Genomic DNA, 25,768 nt, shown 5'->3' on the forward strand with positions numbered 1-25,768 from the left:
GCGCCCCTTGCTTACGGTTTTCTGATTATTGTCCCATGACTCGTTGACCCTTAACCTCACCCTTAACCTCTCTGGGCGACATCAGCAGACCTGTATGTCTGTTTGTTGTCAGTTTGTCCTTCTGACACTGTCAGTAACCATGACAACAACAATCATTAACCCGGGCTGCACACACACACCCACATTGACCAATGTGTAAAATGATAGATGGATAAATGTCCAGGAGGGAACTAATGATGTCCTCCCTTTTCATAATATTTATATTGTCTTTGCAACCTCCTTTGGGTAACTCCTCCATAAGTAAATCTTATTTTTACTCCACTGTCTCTCAACATATCTATCTATCCAGTGTTGCAACACTGGGGATATGTTGATCATAGATCAGAGACCGTGAGGAGAATATGGACCATATCCAGAAACGATCCCTAGCCTCTATGTCCTAGACCTAGACACTTCTGTAGGCCTTTATTTAAATAAATAGATAGATAGATAGATAGATGGATAGATAGATATAGATAGGTAGATAAATAGATGGATAGATAGATAGGTAGATAGATAGATAGATAGATAGAGAGATAGATAGATAGGTAGGTAGGTAGACAGACAGACAGACAGACAGATAGACAGACAGATAGATACAGATAGATAGACAGATAGATAGACACAGACAGACAGACAGATAGACAGATAGATAGATAAATAGATAGATAGATAGATAGGTATAACAGGACAGTGGTCGTCATGGTTACGCTTGCCTGTACTGTTACCTATCCGTTCTTTTCAGATCGAAAGGAGTGTCTGGGGGGATTAGGGGATGACTGACCTCAAATCAAGTGTGTAGGCCAGAGATGTTAATTATTAGTGTCATTAAAGTCTACAATCTGTATTCTTCTAAGGACCAAAGGTCCTAACTGACCATCCAAACTTCCCTCTCACTCACTCACTTGGACATCCTCTTATGTTATATCTGTCCTGCGTGAGGTGGATTTTGGATTGATTTTCCTTTCATCGTAGTTTTTTAATTGGAGTCGTTCATTGGGACATTTCATCGGGACAGTATTTAGGTAGTTCGTAGAGTAGGTCTTGTTCACGCCTGTTGGACAGTATTTAGGTAGTTTGTACTTTGAAGGTCTTGTTGCTTCATTGAGACAGTATTTAGGTAGTTCGTATTGTAAAGGTCTTGTTCACGCCTATTGGACAGTATTTAGGTAGTTCATACTGTGAAGGTCTTGTTCACGCCTGTTGAAAGATGGAGGGGCCTTCGTCCCAAACCACATCGACACAGGTGACCATTAACAACCCGGCTGACATCATCGTCATCATCGGTTACTTCATAATGGTCATCGGAGTCGGCGTCTGGGTAAGTCCACCTTTGTGTGTGTGTGTGTGTGTCTAAATACGTATGCCTAAGCCAGAGAGAATATGTAAAAACTAATGCACTAACAAGGTTTACCAGCACACGGCTTTGACACCTGCTACAGTGGCTGTATGTTGGTCTACTTCAAACATGTTCACCACTGAGGCTTAAGCTTATATAACCTAATAATAAATAACCTAATTCATACTCTTTAGACTGATGTTGTTTCTAAATTGTGAAACTAATATTTATACAAATACTCTCACATAACAGCTGACACTCCGTTTTTTTAACCCCATGATTTCAAATCCAAACCTTTGGAGCATAGAGCCAACAGTAGAGACAATGCTTCACTGGTCAAATACTTACCACTGTATAAATACCTAATGAGCTGATGAACTGTCTGACCTTATTAGAAACCAACATATAAGGTTGTTTTACTTCATTGTTTGTGAACTATTTCTTTGTAAAAACCAAAAACATTATATAGCTTCACGTCATTTCAATATCATGGACTCTTGGTCCCGAGTGCTTGCATGCAGAGCTCCGTCTATGAATATGACAGATATTTCATGTCACATTTCCCCATCTCTCAATAACATTTCCCAATAACATGTCTTATAAGTGCTTTATTGTCCAGTAGATGGCAACACTGGTTTCACTGATCTCAACATTCTGTCACAACTGTGCAACAACTCAAGTGGAAAAATATAAACAGAAAGATTGTTGTTGAGGATCAGATAGAGGTCAGAGTTCAACTTAAACAAAATCAAATATAGCCAACAAATTGACTCCTGAGTTTCCTTACACCCACCAGTGCTTTTTTCTTTTTCTCTCTCTCTCTCTCTCCTTACCATCAAAACAAAAAAATTGATGTATGCACAAACTCTAGACAGTGGACATTTCCCTTCCAAATGTTCAGTGCTTCTATTTTAATTGTGCAATAGGGCAGTACTAATTGCTGCAAAGCTCACACTTCATATCCTAGGTAAGGCTGGATTCTAATACACCCAGTGGAGGTAGAAATCGGAGGACAGGCTCATTGTAATGCATGAAATGGAATGACGAATGGTATCAAACATGTGAACCTGTCCTCCATTTCTACCTCCACCAGCCTCCCCTGCTCCCCCCTCACATCCTGGGTAAGGCTGGATTCTATTGCACTGCATGACTGAATTCAACACTGAGAGCCACGAATCAAACCAATGATTGTAAAAACTGTTTACATACAACAACATACTAGAACAAAAGTTTAGTACAAAATCTCTTCCTCGTGGAAAAATGTCCTCCCTATTCTCCTTATTCTCTGTGGTTTGACAACTTTTTAATTTCGATATAAAATATGTATACCATCAAAGCCAATTGAGCAGCAACCAAAATATTATGCGTTTGAAATATTAAGAAAATGACATTTCTTCCCCTTAACTGGGTATGGGCTGCCCTTCCCTACAAAGAGCACGTGTCGTTGGCTACAGTTGATAACTACTATGATGGCAATCAGTAAGCATTAAACCAAACTTAAAGCCAGAAAACTCTGACACAGACTCCATTAATAGCATATTGGACTTGATGTGATGACGTTCCGGGACCAGTCGACCCCTCTCAATAAACAATAAACCCTCCTCTCAAAGCCCTAGAACACAATTATCCACCATCGGCAAATGTTTCAAGCATTAACTCCCCCGGAGACAAACAAATCGAAAAACTAAAATATCCCAAAACAAATGACTTAATAGAAATAAAATAAAAAGCTGAAGTAGAACTAAAGGAGTCTGCTGATGAACAAATACAACAAGTGAGAATGCACTCTTCAGAGGTCAGAGGTCATGAGGAGGGAGGATAGTGGGGTGGTTCAGTTCCTGAACCTGTAGGTGATGGGCAGCAGCAGGTGCTTCTTCTTCATGCCCTGCACCGTCACGTGCATCGGCTCGTCCAGAGCCTTGTAGCACCGCCGGGCGTAGTCCAGAAGCTTCTCCTTGGAGGAGTCGAACTCGCCCACCTCGCCCACCTTCTCCGGGGCCACCAGCAGCAGCTCAGCGATGGGGGAGGTGGAGGCCATGGTGTTGCGGTCCACCCTGTGGACCTGGAAGGCTTTGGACATGCTCCGCAGTCTCTGGTAGGTGTGGAGGATCTTCTGGTAGCGATGCAGCACTCCATCAGGATCCTTCACTGGAAGACAGAGGTGGCATTTAGTTGACCCTTACAGCGCTTATAACAATAATAAACAACTTTAAAGAGTGTAATGAAAGTTGTAATGTGAAGTACTGTTAGTAAACTACACATACAACACATTATTTCAAGATCACAGTGGGTGATGAGGTGACAAGGAAACATTGGTATAATGGTATAATGTAAAGGAACTATTCAGTGTTGACCAATAGAAAATGGACCCCTTCATGGGCGCCACTCTTCCTCACAAATGTCTACAGGTGCACCGTTGAGAGGATCCACCTCTCTGACGACATCTACTCTGGAAGTGCAAGAGGATGGCCGAGAAGACCATCTAGGACCTCAGCCACCCCAGCCATGCCCAGTTCTCTCTGTTACTGTTACTGTTATCTGGGAAAAGGTATCATAGTATCCAGAGCCGGACCAACAGGTACCAATACAGCTGAGCTTCAAAACATAGTTACCGGTATATATATATTACCAGTTTTGACATCTTGAATGTTGTTGGTTTTTGTCACATAGTAAAAGTGGTGTTTTTACAGAATTCAAGGAAAAAGCAGTTTTTATAAAAACAAAAATGTTTTGTGTTGATCCGAAAAATGATCCGATCCGTGACTCAAAAACCGTGACACGATCCGATCCGTGAGTTAGGTGATCCGTTACACCCCTAATAGTTACTGTACTCTACTGACCACCACCATCCCCCATCATCATCCATCATGTGTCTGTGAAATAGATAGTTACTGTACTACTGACCACCACCCATCATGATCATCATCCATCATGTGTCTGCGTCCCAGGTGTCTAACTCTACCTTTCTCTCTCAGCTCTGGGGCTTGTCCCAGGTGTCTAACTCTACCTTTCTCTCTCAGCTCCTGGGGCTGGTACCAGGTGGACGCCAGGGTGCGGTTGTTGTAGTAGTAGGTCTTGCCGTCTGCGGTCTTGTACTCGGTCCACTCTGGCAGCTGCAGCGCTCCCAGGGCGGGGGCCAGGGCCAGCTGGGGGTGCATCATCAGGGGGGGGGGCATGCCAGGAAGCATTCCTACGGGGGGGGCACAACACCTGCTCTTAGACACAATCTACCATCATCATCATCCATCATGTGTCTATGAAATAGATAGTTACTGTACTCTACTGACCACCACCACCACCCATCATCATCATCCATCATGTGTCTGTGAAATAGATAGTTACTGTACTCTACTGACCACCACCACCACCCATCATCATCATTAGGGATGTCCCGATCCGATACTGAGATCGGATATCGACCCGATATTGGTCCTGAATGCTGGATCGGAGATCGGACCAGAAAAAAAAAAGGCTCCGATCCGATCCTACTGTCATCCGCAGTCAAACTTATGTGTATAAGCGATGAGAGAATAAAAACAGTGAACAGAAACACGTGTCGCAGAAATCCTTCACGCAAGTCCTATATGCGCTTAAAATGCGCATAGCGCTTCACGCGAGTCCTATATGCGCTTAAAATGCGCATAGCGCTGCGCTGTGTGCTTCCGGTTTCATTACAAAGAGGTTAACCCTATGTGCCTGACGTCTAACAACATTCAAATTACTCTAACTTCATATTTTTTCGGATTTCAATGTATGACACATCATTTGAAAGCTTATGATCCGTAGTTCCAATCCACAACACGTCGCATTTGTTGCTTTAATAAAGGCTGGCAGTCTTTAATTTAACTGTTGTTGGTGTGGACTATATACTGGGGAGGTATTTGAATGAATGAATGAATGAATGGTCTTTATTGTCATTGCTACAGTACAGGTACCAAACAACGAAATTTAGGAGGGGTGGCTCCCCTGGTGTTAGGAAAAAAATAAAAAAAAATAAAATAAATATTCAGGGGTCAAAAAATTTATACAAATATCGGATCGGTATCGGTATCGCCGATACCCGAAGCCCAGGTATCGGTATCGGTATCGGTAGTGAAAAAGTGGGATCGGGACATCCCTAATCATCATCCATCATGTGTCTGTGAAATAGATAGTTACTGTACTCTACTGACCACCACCACCCATCATCATCATCCATCATGTGTCTGTGAAATAGATAGTTACTGTACTCTACTGACCACCACCATCCCCCATCATCATCCATCATGTGTCTGTGAAATAGATAGTTACTAGGGGTGTAACGGATCACCCGTTCGGATCGCCCTCCACGGTTCGGAACGCATGTGTACCGCGGATCAATTGCAAAATGTTAACAAGTAATAATATTACTTAATATCTTACTTAATATCTCTTATAAATCACAATGTAGAGTTGCCATGAAAAGATAGACGCGACAGTTGCGGGTTTGTTTTACTCTAAAGCGCAATGATAGGTTGATAATGCGAAAGAAAAATAATCCGTTGTTTGCTCACTACACGTGAAGCTGGGAATCCACAACAACAAGGCTGCGTTCGTAAATCCGCGTTCGTAAATCCGCTCTGGAATCTGAGCGCTGAGCGCTCTTGTCCAATCAAATTACATGGTCCCTTTATGGCGTCGGACCCAGTGTGCGCTCCGGCGCTCTCAAAGCGAATTTACGAACGCGGCCCAAGTGTATCATGTTACGTTGTTCGGCGGAGAAGAACTCGAAATGCCTCCCTCCATTTAAATGCCATGTATGGGAGCACTTTGGCTTCTCTGTCAACTATGACGGGAGGCACGAAAAAGGCAGCTCGACAACTTCTGATAATGTAGGCATTTTTTTCATACCATGTTCAAAATAAGGGTTCACTTTATTATTTAGTTAAAAGTGGCATAAAACATGTTTATTCATCTGCTTTAAAGAGCCCAGTGATTCACTGCTGCAACCAGGCGCCTCCTCCCTCTCTCCTATCATTTAAATTGAGTGTATTTCAGTATACCGTAATTATGTAATGTTTGAGTGTAGAATATGTTATATATACCGTAACTATCATTTTGATCTCATGGATGGTCAGTCATTGCAACCATATAGCTCCGTCTATGAATTTGAGAGTGGTTAAATGTTAAATTTCCCCCCAGCCTCGTCCCTCAGCTGTTTACCAAAAACAGTGGCGGGGGAGGCTGACTTTGTTGTAGTTTGAATCCCTGATCGCCCCTTTAAACCTTAGATTACCTCCCAAAACGTGTTCAGTCTGGTTGAGGTAACAGGGCCGCTCCACGCTCTCCTCGAAGGGAAAGGAGAGCTCGTATTCACTGCCGTTATAAAGACCTGTGGAGACACAAGCACAGGCTATTACCTCATTATGAAATTGATAAAGGATCATGTTTGGAGCCCATCATTTAAACACTTTGTGTGTCTCTGCATTGGAGTGTCTCTGCTCTGTCAAAACCTAAAATATAAGGTTGTTGTACACAAGTTATGGTTAACAAAGCATAGCTGTAAAATATAGTTATAACTATAATTTCAATATAATGGACTGTTATCATTATTTATCATGAGGGGTAGATGGTCCACATGGAGGGATTTGGAGAGGGTCGTCCATTTTCAATTTCAGTCTAGGTATGGTTATATGTGTTTTATACATGAGGAAAGGGTTATGCAATTTGCTATTTATAAAAATTTGTCTATATTTCAATGTTCTCTGTCTAGGAATTTAAGAACATTTCCCCCAGCCTAATCTCTTTTATCTCTTTACACAAAAACAAGTGGTGGGCCACCATTTGACTGTAAAACAAATATAACACAGTATTAATCACATTTTTGTAATGTACTAGTTTAAATCATAATGCAAGTTTCTAGAAATGATATTCTCTTACCTGCTGGATGCTCCTGCGTGCTGCTGGAATTCATCTTTTTGGTTGACTTTCTTTCTTTGGCTGTGGATTGTAAAGTAGTCGTACACAGTGATAACTTGCAGATAATAACATCAGAAACACTGGATGCGATGCATGAACGTGTGAGAGATATGGTCCCTGGGTGTAATAAAGCTCGGTGAATATCTAGGTTATTACTGAGTATTAGCGTGTGCCATGGTAGTTACCTAAATGTACAAACTTTCCTCCTCGCACGCTCTGAAATTAATTAGGCTCCAAACTGCGCCAGGTGAGTGGGCACACCTGCGACGCCTCTGACCATATTAGGACAGCCGGAATCACACTTACGCGTTCGAGGGGATCAGTTTGAACACGGCACTGCGTCGATTAGTGATTAGATGAGCCCCGCTATGCGTCGTTTATTGAAAAGGCGCTGATAACTGTTTCAAATCGATCCTCTCAAACACGGTCGTTATCTCGGAGCAGTGCGCTTCTGAAAAACGACACGAGCGCCCGACGCCTGGAAATCAGTCCGTCCCATGGGCATATGTGTGCACTGTAGACCGCGGTGTCATATTCTGGACCACTGGACCACCCCAGGCCACGTCAAGCAGACATTTCTGTACTCTACATTTAGAGTTAACTCTGCTGCTCTGACTGCTGCTGCCGTCAATAAAGACAGCTCCAGTGGCAGCCATACATGCCTAAGCCAGGCAGAATATGTAAAAACTAATGCACTAACAAGGTTTACCAGCACACGGCTTTGACACCTGCTACAGTGGCTGTATGTTGGTCTACTTCAAACATGTTCACCACTGAGGCTTATATAACCTAATAATAAATAACCTAATTCATACTCTTTAGACTGATGTTGTTTCTAAATTGTGAAACTAATATGTATACAAATACTCTCACATAACAGCTGACAATCGTTTTTTTTAACCCCATATTAATTGTTTGATTTCAAATCCAAACCTTTGGAGCATAGAGCCACAAGGAGAGACAATGCTTCACTGGTCAAATACTTACCACTGTATACATACCTAATGAGCTGATGAACTGTCTGACCTTATTAGAAACCAACAAACGGTTGTTTTACTTCATTGTTTGTGAACTATTTCTTTGTAAAAACCAAAAACATTATATAGCTTCACGTCATTTCAATATCATGGACTCTTGGTCCCGAGTGCTTGCATGCAGAGCTCCGTCTATGAATGACAGATATTTCATGTCACATTTCCCCATCTCTCAATAACATTTCCCAATAACATGTCTTATAAGTGATTTATTGTCCAGTAGATGGCAACACTGGTTTCACTGATCTCAACATTCTGTCACAACTGTGCAACAACTCAAGTGGAAAAATATAAACAGAAAGATTGTTGTTGAGGATCAGATAGAGGTCAGAGTTCAACTTAAACAAAATCAAATATAGCCAACAAATTGACTCCTGAATTTCCTTACACCCACCAGTGCTTTTTTCCGTTTCTCTCTCTCTCTCCTTACCATCAAAACAAAACATTTGACATATGCACAAACTCTAGACAGTGGACATTTCCCTTCCAAATGTTCAGTGCTTCTATTTTAATTGTGCAATAGGGCAGTACTAATTGCTGCAAAGCTCACACTTCATATCCTAGGTATGGAATTCTAAGGCTGGATTGTAATACACCCAGTGGAGGTAGAAATCGGAGGACAGGCTCATTGTAATGCATGTAATGGAATGAGGAATGGTATCAAACATGTGAACCTGTCCTCCATTTCTACCTCCACCAGCCTCCCCTGCTCCCACCTCACATCCTGGGTAAGGCTGGATTCTATTGCACTGCATGACTGAATTCAACACTGATAGCCACGAATCAAACCAATGATTGTAAAAAACGTATTCCGATAACCAAGTAAGTTAAATAGTGGGAGTGAAAGGATTGTGAAAAATACATGTGTTGGTCTATGTAGCTGCTGTAATAGCCTACAAGACTACAGTATTCACTGATTATATACAACAACATACTAGAACAAAAGTTTAGTACAAAATCTCTTCCTCGTGGAAACATTTCCTCTCTATTCTCCTTATTCTCTGTGATTTGACAACTTTTTTAATGTCCATATAAAATATGTATACCATCAAAGCCAATGAGCAGCAACCAAAATATTATGCGTTTGAAATATTAAGAAAATGACATTTCTTCCCCTTAACTGGGCATGGGCTGCCCTTCCCTACAAAGAGCATGTGTCGTTGGCTACAGACAAACTCTGACACAGACTACATCAATAGCATATTGGACTTGATGTGATGACGTTCCGGGCCAGACGACCGCTCTCAATAAACAATAAACCCTCCTCTCATAGCCCTAGAACACAATTATCCACCATCGGCAAATGTTTCAAACATTAACTCCCCCGGAGACAAAAAATAAAAAATAAAAAATATCCCAAAACAAATGACTTAATAAAAAATAAAAAAAAAGCTGAAGTAGAACTAAAGGAGTCTGCTGATGAACAAATACAACAATGCACTCTTCAGAGGTCAGAGGTCATGAGGGGGGAGGAAAGTGGGGTGGTTCAGTTCCTGAACCTGTAGGTGATGGGCAGCAGCAGGTGCTTCTTCTTCATGCCCTGCACCGTCACGTGCATCGGCTCGTCCAGAGCCTTGTAGCACCGCCGGGCGTAGTCCAGAAGCTTCTCCTTGGAGGAGTCGAACTCGCCCACCTCCTCCACCTTCTCCGGGGCCACCAGCAGCAGCTCAGCGATGGGGGAGGTGGAGGCCATGGTGTTGCGGTCCACCCGGTGGACCTGGAAGGCCTTGGACATGCTCCGCAGTCTCTGGTAGGTGTGGAGGATCTTCTGGTAGCGATGCAGCACTCCATCAGGATCCTTCACTGGAAGACAGAGGTGGTATTTAGTTGACCCTTACAGCGCTTTCTGCAAAAAAAATATATATAAACAACTTAAAAATGTGTCATGAAAGTTGTATTGTGAAATACTGTTAGTAAACCACACATAGAACACATTATTTCAAGAACAACACATTAAGATCACAGTAGGTGATGACAAGGAAACGTCTAATTAAAAAAAGTAGCAGCATCTAGCATTAGTAGCAGCTTTCATGAACACGTCAGAAAGGATGTGAAAGAACCATATGATTTGGGTGCTTTTCCACGGTCACTTTTGGCACCGGTGCTTAGCCCAGAGCCTCAGACATTTGTTTCTCCATCTCTAAGAACGACCCAAAGAAAAGCCCAGGGCCCTGGCCCCAATGTGTATTGGCTACACAGTGTACAGGTTTTTTACCTTTGCCTGCTTGCGGCTCTATCATTATGTGAAGCGCATTGAGTCGCATCTTGTGAGAAATGCGCTATACAAATAAAACTTGATTTGATATTTCACCTGGCTATTGTTTGACAAGGCTAGTCTAAGACATGACTGCTACTTAAAAAGCATGAACATGGGATAAAAAACATGAGATAATTTGGTTCAGAGTCACGTTTAGAGGCATTTATATGTACTATTAAGTTTGCCCAGCTGCAGGTTGGCACCCATTTCATAGGAAATGTGACTGTTCAATTAGCCATTAGCCAGCCATCTACTATGCTAGTTTTCCAAAGTAAGTAAATGCCTCACGTTCAAACACACAACTCTTTGCTAGTTTCAAAGTCCTGTTACTAATAATTTCACAGGGGAAAAACATTGTTGACAGATCTATTGTTTCAGTCACAAGTAGCCATGCTGGTTTGAGGGTGAAACTCGCCAGGAAACACGTTTCTGAAGACACCGACAGTTTCCTCCTCCCTGCTCTCCTAAAGTCCTCAAAATCGCCCTGTATTTGTACAAACACCAGTACTTGGGCCCAAAGAAAGTCTGGGTTGGGACCCAGTGTAAAAGCACCACTAGTCTGCATACCACGTTGTCTTTCCCTTCCACGTGTGATTCTGAAGACTCTTCTCATTTTTATCCTCGGCTGATCCCCTGATGCCCGCTTCTTTGATGTCTCCTCTGATGAATCCTCCTCGTCCGACATCACTTCCTCTTCCTCCAGATAGCCATCTTCCTCAAAATACTTGTCTTCTTCATCTGCCCGCATCTCCTGTTTCACTGGAGGGGACACAGCAGGAGAGAAAGCTTATAGTAAATACTGTACTTCCCAACAGGTTTTCAATTAGCTATCACCAAAATCTAAGTTATTTTATAATAATAATAATACATTGTATTTATGGGCACCTTTCAAGGCTCTCAAGGACACCTTACAAGACATAGTTAAAACCACATATCAAAACATTATAAAATCAACAAAGCAAAGTGAGATAAAAACAGCAAAGTCAGATATAACAACAAACAAAATACAGCCGACCAAACCAAAGAAGCCATTGTGAAAAGGTGTGTTTTAAGACTGGATTTTGAAAGTGGAGAGAGTGTCAATATTACGTATGTTAGGTGGCAGAGACGAGTTCCAGAGGCGGGGAGCAGAACGGCTAAAGGCTCTAGATCCCATAGTAGTCAGGTTGGGCAGAAGGTATGACAAGTTGGTTGCACATTAAAGTGTCAATTGGCAAGTTTCAATCCTTCAAATATTGCCAAATGACAATGAGTATCCTCCAAATTCTACGTCCAATAGCCTCCCCTGATCTATAGGGCACAAAGGTGCACAAACAACCCACACCTCTGGAACCCATTCTGATGCACTCTAATACCAGCTATGTCACTCTAACACCAGCTATATCACTCTAATACCAGCTATATCACTCTAATACCAGCTGTGTCACTCTAACACCAGCTATGTCACTCTAACACCAGCTATGTCACTCTAACACCAGCTATGTCACTCCAATACCAGCTATGTCACTCTAATACCAGCTGTGTCACTCTAATAGCAGCTGTGTCACTCTAATACCAGGTATGCTGCTGCACTGGGTGCCAGACTGGGTCTGGAGGCGTTTCCTCTTGGTTCCAGACCTGGTGGTCATGGGGGAAGGTGGAGACGGCGTGCAGGGCCTGAGTGGCTCCGGCTTTAGAGGGGCGGAGTGCTGGAAGTCAGCATTCCATCCTAATTAAGAGAATAAATGGTAAATGGACTGCACTTATATAGCGCCTTTTATCCAAAGCGCTTTACAACGGCCTCTCATTCACCCATTCACACACACATTCACACACCAACGGCGGCAAGCTACCATGCAAGGGGCGCCGGCCCGCTCACTGGGAGCAATTTGGGGTTCAGTGTCTTGCCCAAGGACACTTCGACATGTGGCTAGCCGGGGCTCGAACTGTCGATCTGTTGCGTTCATTAGACGGTGGCTCTACCTCCTGCACCACAGCCGCCCCATATCGTTGAGGATAACAGAACCAATTCACTCTGAACCCATTTTGAAATGTGACAATATTCCTTAATTTCCATTGCTTCTAGCTCACTCACTAAGTATGTATATATGCAACACTAAACATTTAATTGTGATTGACTATTATTCTATTGTATTAATAAACTGTTATTATTGTTAGTAATTATTGACTCAAACAATGTCTTTAATAAGTGAGTGGAGTTGTATGGAGTTGCCAACACGGCAGTCACGCTGCCCGGTCACATCTCTTCACTACACTGGCTCCCCGCTGGTGGAATGTAATGTAAATGAGTGTGTGAATGAGTGTGTGAGTGTGTGTTTGGTCTCCTCACCGCTGGGCTCCTGGGTCCTGGTGCAGAAGACGAAGCGGTCCAGCTGGCGCCGCAGGAAGTTGCGCTCCTCCTCCAGGTCCTCGATGCGTTTCTGCAGCCAGGAGTTCTTCTCCAGGGCCACGAACAGGTGGGTGCGCAGGTTGGACACCAGCATGAAGGGGCTGTATTGCGGGGGCAGTTCAGCTGCAGCTTCTAAACAGGAGGATGAAATGACCATCTGTTGGACGCTTCGAAACCACTCACTAAACTGGCAAGAAATTCCGGAACGCTCACCACCTCCTACAGTGTTCCTAAGTGTTTTATGTAGTATACTATTTACCTCGCAACAACACTGATATGGCTACAAAATATGTCACATTCTTGTGTTTAGGTTTTCATACACTGTATAAGTTCACTAGTTTATATGTTTATATAAGTACATAGTTACATGCTAACTCCCCCTGTCTATATACCCCCCTGTGAATAGGCCATAATAGTGTATATAAGTATATAAGTTTACATAGTAGATACATTCTCAGATTCCTACCGATCACTTATCCCCCTATTTATGTCTATTTATGTCTCATTCTTGTTTTTTATTATCTTCGGACTGTGTTGATTGTTAGCACCTAGGGTTTGCATTTACTTTACCAAGTATTTTCCTCTCCAACGTCAGATCCCTGACGAACAAGATGGATGAACTGAGACTACAGGTTGCTAAAAACAACATCGCAGGGGTTAGCTGTGTGATTATTCTGACCGAAACCTGGCTAAATGACAACATTGTGGACGCAGCTGTTAGCTTGGAGGGGCGCACGCTACATCGCGCTGACCGAACGGAGCTTAGCGGGAAGTCAAGAGGAGGTGGGATCATAATATCGACGAAGGATAGCTGGTGCTTAAACACGAAAACTGTAAGTAGCCACTGCTCCCCAGACCTGGAATACTTGACTGTTAAATGCCGACCCACATACCTCCCGAGGGAGTTTAACGCGGTGCTAATAACATGTGTGTATATAGCGCCTAGCGCAGACAGCAGCCTAGCATTGGCGCGACTATATGAAGTCATCAGTGGCCAACAAAGCACTGATCCACAGGCTATTCACATCAGAGCGGGGGACTTCAATCATGTCGACCTGAAGGCAGTACTACCCAAGTTCTATCAGCATGTGAAATGTGCAACGAGAGGAGAAAAAACACTGGATAAGGTATACACCAACATCAAACGTGCTTACAAGGCTAGTCCGCTAGCTCATCTAGGCATGTCTGACCATGTGTCAATCCTCCTGATTCCTGCATACACTACAATGGGGAAAAGTGCTCCCATCACCACTAAGACTGTCAGAACCTGGCCAGAAGGGTCCGCTCCACTGCAGATCTGCCTAAATGACACCCTATGGCAGGAATATGAGCATGAGGACCTGTAACAGTACACGTCGTCGGTTCTGAACCACATAGTGAACTGCACCAACTCAGTCACCGTGGACAAACGGGTCCGGGTCTACCCCAACACGAAGCCATGGATGACTGGGAAGGTCCAAAAACTGATCAACGAGAGGGACAACGCCTTCTTCGCAGGGAAGAGCACACCGCTGTACAGCTCCACCAGGGCCAACCTTAAGCGCGGCATCAAAGCGGCCAAGGCAGAGCACAGAGAGAAGATTGAGGAATGCCTCCTGAGCAACGACTCCAGGCGGATGTGGCAGGGGGTTCAGCAGATGACAAACTTCAGAGCCAACAGGCTCACAGCCGCAGAGGACGACCCCCTGCTGGCGGGAAAGCTGAACACCTTCTACGCCCGGTTCGACGAGGGGCGAACGGAGGTAACCGCAACACAAACACCACTCTCTCCAGCTCTCAGCAGCCTCACCCTAACAGAGCATGAAGTGAGACGCGTACTGAAGGCGGTGGACCCCAGGAAAGCCTCGGGGCCGGATGGCGTCCTGGGACGGGTGCTGAGAGACTGCGCCGACCAGCTGGCCGGGGTTTTCACCAACATCTTTAACCAGTCCCTGTCCCAGGCCACCGTCCCACCCTGCCTGAAAACCTCAACTATCATCCCAGTCCCGAAGAAAAGCACGGTGAGCTGCCTAAACGACTACCGCCCGGTGGCACTCACACCAATCATCATGAAGTGCTTCGAGAAACTAGTCCGGGCCCACATACTCACACGCCTCCCGCCCAACCTGGATCCATACCAGTTCGCCTACAGAGCCCACAGGTCCACAGAGGACGCCATCGCGACGACTCTCCACGCCACTCTATCCCACCTGGAGAGGGGAAACACCTACGCGAGACTGCTCTTCGTGGACTTCAGCTCCGCCTTCAACACCATCCTTCCAGACAGGCTAGTGACCAAACTACTAGACCTGGGTCTATCACACTCTATATGTGCGTGGATCAAGGACTTCCTGACCGACCGCCCCCAGAGGGTGCGGGTGGGCCCCCACACCTCCACAGCCCTCAGCCTCAGCACTGGGTCCCCCCAGGGCTGCGTGCTAAGCCCCATCCTCTACAACCTCTACACCCACGACTTCACCCCCGTCAACCCCAGCAACTACATCGTAAAGTTTGCAGACGACACCACCGTGGTGGGATGTATCTCGGGGGGGGACGAGGCGGCGTACAGGGATGAGGTAGAGCAACTGAGCAAGCTGTGCAAGGTTAACAACCTGCTGCTGAACAAGTCAAAGACCCAGGAATTCATCGTAGACTTCAGGAGGAAAAAGTCAGAGATCCAGCCCCTGCTCATCGACGGAGAGAGCGTGGAGAGAGTCTCAACCCTCCGATTCCTGGGACATCACATGCGGGATGACCTGACCTGGAAGGACAACACAAAAGGCACCATCAAGAGGGCACAACAGCGGCTATACACCCTGAGATGCCTCAGGAAAGAACACAACAAGCAGGAGATACTGGTGGCCTTCTACCGCGGCGCAGTGGAGAGCATCCTCACCTACGGCATCTGCAACTGGTTCTACAGCTGCACAACAGCGGAGAGAAATGCGCTACAGAGAGTCGTGAGAACAGCACAGAAGATCACCGGCGCCCCCCTCCCCTCTCTGGAAGAGCTGTACAACACACGCTGTCTCAGGAAGGCCTCCAAGATCTCCAGGGACCCGACCCACCCTGGGCACGTACACTTTATCAGGCTGCCCTCGAAAAGGAGGTACAGGACCAACAGACTGAAGAACTGCTTCTACCACAGGGCCGTCCAGGCCCTGAACACAGCAAAGACCTAAGTTCTGGGCCCTGGACAGTCTGGACGGATTGTATGGCAGCTGCTGGACTGAAAAAATCAGGTGTAGTGCTGAGGCACAAACATGTACATTTCAAGCCTGCAAACTGTGACACTTTAAATAACGTGAAAAAATACTATTGTGCAATATGACAACCCTAGTTGACTATCTGTGCAGTATAGTACAGTGGATTGTGTACATAGCCTTTATTTATGTAAACCAGCTCCTTACCTTCTTGTGATTTTATTCTTTTTCTAAAAGTGTTTTTTTTCCCCCTTTCCTAACACCAGGGGAGCCACCCCTCCTAAATTTCGTTGTTTGGTACCTGTACTGTAGCAATGACAATAAAGTCCATTCATTCATTCATTCATTCATTCATAAATGTTGTTGTACCCGTACAATGACAATAAAGATCATTCATTCATTCAAAATGATGCTTCATCATTTATGCATTTCTGGTGAATAAAGTCACCCTTGGCGCTCTAGAATGTTGACAGTTTAGATTACTTTATTCACCCTCGGCACTGAATGAGTTGAAGGACTGATCTGAAGTCACAGGGGATGCATGACATGTTTTATGGTAGGAAGAAGAGTGGCGCCAATGAGCTTCACCTAGCTTCCTGGTTAAACTGTCCTGATTTACCCAATATTGATTTGGTTGACCATCAAGCACCCCAGCCACCCCAGCCATGCCCAGTTCTCTCTGTTACCATCTCAGAAAAGGTATCATATCCAGACCTCGACCAACAGGTACCAATACAGCTGAGAAACATAGTTAACTATCATTTTGATCTCATGGATGGTCAGTCATTGCAACCATATAGCTCCGTCTATGAATTTGAGAGTGGTTAAATGTTACATTTCCCCCCAGCCTCGTCCCTCAGCTGTTTACCAAAAACAGTGGCGGGGGAGGCTGACTTTGTCGTTGTTTGAATCCCTGATCGCCCCTTTAAACCTTAGATTACCTCCCAAGACGTGTTCAGTCTGGTTGAGGTAACAGGGCCGCTCCACGCTCTCCTCGAAGGGAAAGGAGACCTCGTATTCATGGCCATTATAAAGACCTGTGGAGACACAAGCACAGGCTATTACCTCATTATGAAATTGATAAAGGATCATGTTTGGAGCCCATCATTTAAACACTTTGTGTGTCTCTGCATTGGAGTGTCTCTGCTCTGTCAAAACCTAAAATATAAGGTTGTTGTACACAAGTTATGGTTAACAAAGCATAGCTGTAAAATATAGTTATAACTATAATTTCAATATAATGGACTGTTATCATTATTTATCATGAGGGGTAGATGGTCCACATGGAGGGATTTGGAGAGGGTCGTCCATTTTCAATTTCAGTCTAGGTATGGTTATATGTGTTTTATACATGAGGGAAGGGTTATGCAATTTGCTATTTATAAAAATGTGTCTATATTTCAATGTTCTCTCTCTATGAATTTAAGAACATTTCCCCCAGCCTAATCTCTTTTATCTCTTTACACAAAAACAAGTGGTGGGCCACCATTTGACTGTAAAACAAATATAACACAGTATTAATCACATTTTTGTCATGTACTAGTTTAAATCATAATGCAAGTTTCTAGAAATGATATTCTCTTACCTGCTGGATGCTCCTGCGTGCTGCTGGAATTCATCTTTTTGGTTGACTTTCTTTCTTTGGCTGTGGATTGTAAAGTAGTCGTACACAGTGATAACTTGCAGATAATAACATCAGAAACACTGGATGCGATGCATGAACGTGTGAGAGATATGGTCCCTGGGTGTAATAAAGCTCGGTGAATATCTTAGGTTATTACTGAGTATTAGAGTGCGCCATGGTAGTTACCTAAATGTACAAACTTTCCTCCTCGCACACTCTGAAATTAATTAGGCTCCAAACTGCGCCAGGTGAGTGGGCACACCTGCGACGCCTCTGACCATATTAGGACAGCCGGAATCACACTAGGCGTTCGAGGGGATCAGTTTGTAGTATTTACCTAGCAACAACACTGGCTACAAAATATGTTATATTCTTGTGTTTAGGTTTTCATACACTGTATAAGTTTACTAGTTTATGTTTATATAAGTACACAGTTACATGCTAACTCCCCCTGTCTATATACCCCCCTGTGAATAGGCCATATAGTGTATATAAGTATATAAGTTTACATAATAGATACATTCTCAGATTCCTACCGATCACGTATCCCCTTATTTATGTCTATTTATGTCTCATTCTTGTTTTTTATTATCTTAGGACTGTGTTGATTGTTAGCACCTAGGGTTTGCATTTAAATGTTGTTGTACCCGTACAATGACAATAAAGATCATTCATTCATTCATTCAAAATGATGCTTCATCATTTATGCATTTCTGGTGAATAAAGTCACCCTTGGTGCTCTAGAATGTTGACAGTTTGGATTACTTTATTTATCATCGGCACTGAATGAGTTGAAGGACTGATCTGAAGTCAGAGGGGATGCATGATGTGTTATGGTAGGAAGAAGAGAGAGTGGTGCCAATGAGCGTCAAATAGTTTCACCTAGCTTCCTGGTTAAACTGTCCTGATTTACCCAATATTGATTTGGTTGATATTGGTTTGTTGCCTGGCAACATGCTCTATTGGTATAATGTAAAGGAACTATTCGGTGTTGACCAATAGAAAATGGACCCCTTCATTGGCGCCACTCTTCCTCACATGTCTACAGGTGCACCGTTGAGAGTACCCTCCTCTCTGATGACATCTACTCTGAAAGTGTAAGAGGAAGGAAGAGAAGATCATATAGGACCCCAGTCACCCCAGGCATGCCCAGTTCTCTCTGTTACCATCTGTGAAAAGGTATCTAGTATCCAGAGCCGGACCAACAGGTACCAATACAGCTGAGCTTCAAAACATAGTTAACTATCATTTTGATCTCATGGATGGTCAGTCATTGCAACCATATAGCTCCGTCTATGAATTTGAGAGTGGTTAAATGTTAAATTTCCCCCCAGCCTCGTCCCTCAGCTGTTTACCAAAAACAGTGGCGGGGGGAGGCTGACTTTGTTGTAGTTTGAATCCCTGATCGCCCCTTTAAACCTTAGATTACCTCCCAAGACGTGTTCAGTCTGGTTGAGGTAACAGGGCCGCTCCACGCTCTCCTCGAAGGGAAAGGAGAGCTCGTATTCATGGCCATTATAAAGACCTGTGGAGACACAAGCACAGGCTATTACCTCATTATGAAATTGATAAAGGATCATGTTTGGAGCCCATCATTTAAACACTTTGTGTGTCTCTGCATTGGAGTGTCTCTGCTCTGTCAAAACCTAAAATATAAGGTTGTTGTACACAAGTTATGGTTAACAAAGCATAGCTGTAAAGTATAGTTATAACTATAATTTCAATATAATGGACTGTTATCATTATTTATCATGAGGGGTAGATGGTCCACGTGGAGGGATTTGGAGAGGGTCGTCCATTTTCTATTTCAGTCTAGGTATGGTTATATGTGTTTTATACATGAGGGAAGGGTTATGCAATTTGCTATTTATAAAAATGTGTCTATATTTCAATGTTCTCTGTCTAGGAATTTAAGAACATTTCCCCCAGCCTAATCTCTTTTATCTCTTTACACAAAAACAAGTGGTGGGCCACCATTTGACTGTAAAACAAATATAACACAGTATTAATCACATTTTTGTCATGTACTAGTTTAAATCATAATGCAAGTTTCTAGAAATGATATTCTCTTACCTGCTGGATGCTCCTGCGTGCTGCTGGAATTCATCTTTTTGGTTGACTTTCTTTCTTTGGCTGTGGATTGTAAAGTAGTCGTACACAGTGATAACTTGCAGATAATAACATCAGAAACACTGGATGCGATGCATGAACGTGTGAGAGATATGGTCCCTGGGTGTAATACAGCTCGGTGAATATCTTAGGTTATTACTGAGTATTAGAGTGTGCCATGGTAGTTACCTAAATGTACAAACTTTCCTCCTCGCACACTCTGAAATTAATTAGGCTCCAAACTGCGCCAGGTGAGTGGGCACACCTGCGACGCCTCTGACCATATTAGGACAGCCGGAATCACACTTACGCGTTCGAGGGGATCAGTTTGTAGTATTTACCTAGCAACAACACTGGCTACAAAATATGTTATATTCTTGTGTTTAGGTTTTCATACACTGTATAAGTTTACTAGTTTATATGTTTATATAAGTACACAGTTACATGCTAACTCCCCCTGTCTATATACCCCCCTGTGAATAGGCCATATAGTGTATATAAGTTTACATAATAGATACATTCTCAGATTCCTACCGATCACGTATCCCCTTATTTATGTCTATTTATGTCTCATTCTTGTTTTTTATTATCTTAGGACTGTGTTGATTGTTAGCACCTAGGGTTTGCATTTAAATGTTGTTGTACCCGTACAATGACAATAAAGATCATTCATTCATTCATTCAAAATGATGCTTCATCATTTATGCATTTCTGGTGAATAAAGTCACCCTTGGTGCTCTAGAATGTTGACAGTTTGGATTACTTTATTCACCCTCGGCACTGAATGAGTTGAAGGACTGATCTGAAGTCAGAGGGGATGCATGATGTGTTATGGTAGGAAGAAGAGAGAGTGGTGCCAATGAGCGTCAAATAGTTTCACCTAGCTTCCTGGTTAAACTGTCCTGATTTACCCAATATTGATTTGGTTGATATTGGTTTGTTGCCTGGCAACATGCTCTATTGGTATAATGTAAAGGAACTATTCGGTGTTGACCAATAGAAAATGGACCCCTTCATTGGCGCCACTCTTCCTCACATGTCTACAGGTGCACCGTTGAGAGGATCCTCCTCTCTGATGACATCTACTCTGAAAGTGTAAGAGGAAGGAAGAGAAGATCATATAGGACCCCAGTCACCCCAGGCATGCCCAGTTCTCTCTGTTACCATCTGTGAAAAGGTATCTAGTATCCAGAGCCGGACCAACAGGTACCAATACAGCTGAGCTTCAAAACATAGTTAACTATCATTTTGATCTCATGGATGGTCAGTCATTGCAACCATATAGCTCCGTCTATGAATTTGAGAGTGGTTAAATGTTAAATTTCCCCCCAGCCTCGTCCCTCAGCTGTTTACCAAAAACAGTGGCGGGGGGGAGGCTGACTTTGTTGTAGTTTGAATCCCTGATCGCCCCTTTAAACCTTAGATTACCTCCCAAGACGTGTTCAGTCTGGTTGAGGTAACAGGGCCGCTCCACGCTCTCCTCGAAGGGAAAGGAGAGCTCGTATTCATGGCCATTATAAAGACCTGTGGAGACACAAGCACAGGCTATTACCTCATTATGAAATTGATAAAGGATCATGTTTGGAGCGCATCATTTAAACACTTTGTGTGTCTCTGCATTGGAGTGTCTCTGCTCTGTCAAAACCTAAAATATAAGGTTGTTGTACACAAGTTATGGTTAACAAAGCATAGCTGTAAAGTATAGTTATAACTATAATTTCAATATAATGGACTGTTCTCATTATTTATCATGAGGGGTAGATGGTCCACATGGAGGGATTTGGAGAGGGTCGTCCATTTTCAATTTCAGTCTAGGTATGGTTATATGTGTTTTATACATGAGGGAAGGGTTATGCAATTTGCTATTTATAAAACGTGTCTATATTTCAATGTTCTCTGTCTATGAATATAAGAACATTTCCCCCAGCCTAATCTCTTTTATCTCTTTACACAAAAACAAGTGGTGGGCCACCATTTGACTGTAAAACAAATATAACACAGTATTAATCACATTTTTGTCATGTACTAGTTTAAATCATAATGCAAGTTTCTAGAAATGATATTCTCTTACCTGCTGGATGCTCCTGCGTGCAGCTGGAATTCATCTTTTTGGTTGACTTTCTTTCTTTGGCTGTGGATTGTAAAGTAGTCGTACACAGTGATAACTTGCAGATAATAACATCAGAATAACATCAGATGAGATGCATGCCGACGTGTGAGAGATATGGTCCCTGGGTGTAATACAGCTCGGTGAATATCTAGGTTATTACTGAGTATTAGAGTGCGCCATGGTAGTTACCTAAATGTACAAACTTTCCTCGCACACTCTGAAATTAATTAGGCTCCAAACTGCGCCAGGTGAGTGGGCACCCCTGCGACGCCTCTGACCATATTAGGACAGCCGGAATCACACTTACGCGTTCGAGGGGATCAGTTTGAACACGGCACTGCGTCGATTAGTGATTAGATGAGCCCCGTTATGCGTCGTTTATTGAAAAGGCGCTGATAACTGTTTCAAATCGATCCTCTCAAACACGGTCGTTATCTCGGAGCAGTGCGCTTCTGAAAAACGACACGAGCGCCCGACGCCTGGAAATCAGTCCGTCCCATGGGCACAGAGGCGCCCCGTCCATAGAGGCAACCAAGGCAATTGCTTGGGGCCACCAAACAAAAAGGGCCTAAAAAAAAAAAAATCCCCCCCCAAAAAAATTTCGGACAATTTTTTTCACAAATTTTTTTTTTTCCAGATGGGAGTGTTACATTACTTTTCTTAAGATAGGATAATAAATAAATCTGGTCAATGGGCATTTGCCAAAGTAGCCTACTGTTAATCAGTATTTATCCTGTATAGAATAGAATAGAATAGAATAGACTTTATTGTCGTTGTACAGTTGCCTATACAATGAAATTGTAGTGGCTCTTCCGAAGGTGCAAAAAAACAGAAAACATATTCACATATTCACAAACATATACACATATAAGATAAACATTTATGAACATGTCTTATGTCTACTGTTCAGTGTCTACTGTATGGTGTATATGAAGATGTTATGACGTTTTATCATGAAAATAATGAACAGCAAGCTAGATCCAAAACTAGGGCCGGTGGAGGAGGGCAATTGTCACATTGGACAGACTACCAAAACAGAAATATAAAGAATCTTAACGACAGCAAAAGTGATGGATGTCAGAAATACATTACCTGGAGATTCAATAAGGTACTTTTATATGACAGGATATGGGTTATGGTTATATGACACCTGTAGCGAGATAGATAGATAGATAGATAGAGCCAAAAGTAAAAAGTCGCTGAGAGACGCCAGCAGGGTCTGGCTGGTAATTGTATGACGCGCCAAACAATCCGCTGAGATGAAAAGTACGTTTTAGAGCATTTATTGAATAGAACAATCAAACTTGGCGACGTACAAAAATAATCCATAAGCGATCAAAACCAGAAAAATAACAAACTATGCGTATAGAATATGCGTATAATGCGGTCAACAAAAATACATCGCTCCCCTCTCTCTCCACTACCGCCATGCAAGGTGCGCAGGTGCTTAAATTACCTTGCAATATCACCCCCCATAACCATATGACTTCTCAATACGGTGATCTAGGCAATAAACAAACAATCAAAGTAAACTCACAATAAACCCATTAGCCTGTTATACTAAATACCCCCTAAATCATATTCATACCTCCTACAACACCTCAGGCCTTTGGGTCGGGTGGTTCACGGAGGCAGACTGAAAGGACACACATTCATTGCCTATTTCATAAATGTTCTCCATACAACGACGTCGATCATTGATCGGCAACGACACTATATCATTGTTTGCCTGACTGGCAATCGGATTTGGGCAGTCTGGGGATTTACACGGCAAATCAAATGAAGAACTACAAATCCCTGATGACAGGGAGATGACGTATGACTGCTCTGGCGTATGACTTTCATTAATTTTCTCTATATAACGACGTCGATCATTGATCGGCAACGACACTATATAATAGTTTGCCTAACTGGCCATCGGATTTGGGCTCCTAATATTTAAAAAGCACTACGGTTTTCTTATTTTATCGGATTAAAGTAGCGAAGACCAGAAATTCCCATTGACCGCCAGTCAAACTTCTACTCTTCTATCACCCAAAAAGGGGCGTGATCATTCTGATGACAGGGAGATGACGCGAAGTTGCTCTGATGAATTTTTGTTTATTGATAGCTGGCTAGTCTCGCGGTGCCAGCCGTTTCCACTTCCACTTTGCTCTCGCTCCAAACGTCTGGAGACCTTTATCCATAGAACGGATTCTATGTGCCGCCCGGAGCGACCGGCAAATCTAGGACACTGATAGGCCGGACCGATGGGAAGCACCGCCCCCCCGTCCTTCTCATTGGTTCAGCGGGGAAGTTTTTTTTTTTAAAGTTAACTATTCATTTGTTACGTATTTATTTGACATCTGGGTACAAAATACAAATAGTTAATACATCATGTAGCCTATATTAAAGCCTTTAAAAATGATTCATGATAAGATCCATCATTTACATGCATCATTTACATGCTCCATGTTGCATGTAATTTGTATGCTACTTGTGGTCCAGTATGTCGCAATGTGTACTAGGTGTGCTACTGTACCTGTGGTCATGTACTGTTTTTACTGTTTCTACTGTTTTTACTGTTTTTATGTAATGTGCTTTGCATGTTTTTATGTGCTTTTATTATGTCAAATGTAATTGTTGTATTGTGGCTGTCTTGGCCAGGGCTCCTTTGTAAAAGAGACGCTAGTCTTTCAGACTGTTTTTTTACTTACACACACACGAGCGCGCGCATATGCGCGAATTCGTAAAACCGTATTATATTTTAATGTCAGGGAAATAAATACATTTTAAAATGTCCACATCGTCACCCGCCTAAGACCCTTACCAGGGGCCTCCATAATGTTGTTTGCTTAGGGCCCCCAAAAGTCTAGGGGCTCCACTGCATGGGCATAATGTGTGCACTGTAGACCGCGGTGTCATATTCTGGACCACTGGACCACCCCAGGCCACGTCAAGCAGACATTTCTGTACTCTACATTTAGAGTTAACTCTGCTGCTCTGACTGCTGCTGCCGTCAATAAAGACAGCTCCAGTGGCAGCCATACATGCCTAAGCCAGGCAGAATATGTAAAAACTAATGCACTAACAAGGTTTACCAGCACACGGCTTTGACACCTGCTACAGTGGCTGTATGTTGGTCTACTTCAAACATGTTCACCACTGAGGCTTATATAACCTAATAATAAATAACCTAATTCATACTCTTTAGACTGATGTTGTTTCTAAATTGTGAAACTAATATGTATACAAATACTCTCACATAACAGCTGACAATCGTTTTTTTTAACCCCATATTATAATTGTTTGATTTCAAATCCAAACCTTTGGAGCATAGAGCCACAAGGAGAGACAATGCTTCACTGGTCAAATACTTACCACTGGATAAATACCTAATGAGCTGATGAACTGTCTGACCTTATTAGAAACCAACAAACGGTTGTTTTACTTCATTGTTTGTGAACTATTTCTTTGTAAAAACCAAAAACATTATAAAGCTTCACGTCATTTCAATATCATGGACTCTTGGTCCCGAGTGCTTGCATGCAGAGCTCCGTCTATGAATATGACAGATATTTCATGTCACATTTCCCCATCTCTCAATAACATTTCCCAATAACATGTCTTATAAGTGCTTTATTGTCCAGTAGATGGCAACACTGGTTTCACTGATCTCAACATTCTGTCACAACTGTGCAACAACTCAAGTGGAAAAATATAAACAGAAAGATTGTTGTTGAGGATCAGATAGAGGTCAGAGTTCAAC

At 43.0% G+C, this 25,768-nt stretch overlaps 2 protein-coding genes across 2 annotated transcripts; both read right to left on the bottom strand.

Annotated features, from left to right (window-relative positions):
• Positions 1–3,209: 3,209 nt before the first annotated feature.
• On the bottom strand, positions 3,210–7,310 carry LOC308158313 (coiled-coil domain-containing protein 106-like; the record flags this gene model as incomplete). Its single annotated transcript, XM_080531905.1, has 4 exons — positions 3,210–3,526; positions 4,386–4,568; positions 6,633–6,728; positions 7,277–7,310. The coding sequence occupies 4 exons, from the start codon at positions 7,308–7,310 to the stop codon at positions 3,210–3,212; spliced, it is 630 nt and encodes a 209-aa protein (XP_080388031.1).
• Positions 7,311–9,835: 2,525 nt separating this feature from the next.
• Positions 9,836–22,015, bottom strand: LOC308158314 (coiled-coil domain-containing protein 106-like; the record flags this gene model as incomplete). The annotated part of the gene is made up of 8 exons (XM_080531906.1): positions 9,836–10,152; positions 11,174–11,365; positions 12,162–12,314; positions 12,936–13,127; positions 17,119–17,214; positions 19,231–19,326; positions 21,339–21,434; positions 21,982–22,015. 8 exons carry the CDS (start codon positions 22,013–22,015, stop codon positions 9,836–9,838), a joined length of 1,176 nt encoding a protein of 391 aa, XP_080388032.1.
• Between the last annotated feature and the right edge of the window lie 3,753 nt (positions 22,016–25,768).

The sequence above is a fragment of the Nansenia antarctica genome (genome assembly GCF_963989245.1).
Source record: "Nansenia antarctica genome assembly, chromosome: 5".
Lineage (NCBI taxonomy): Eukaryota > Metazoa > Chordata > Actinopteri > Argentiniformes > Microstomatidae > Nansenia > Nansenia antarctica.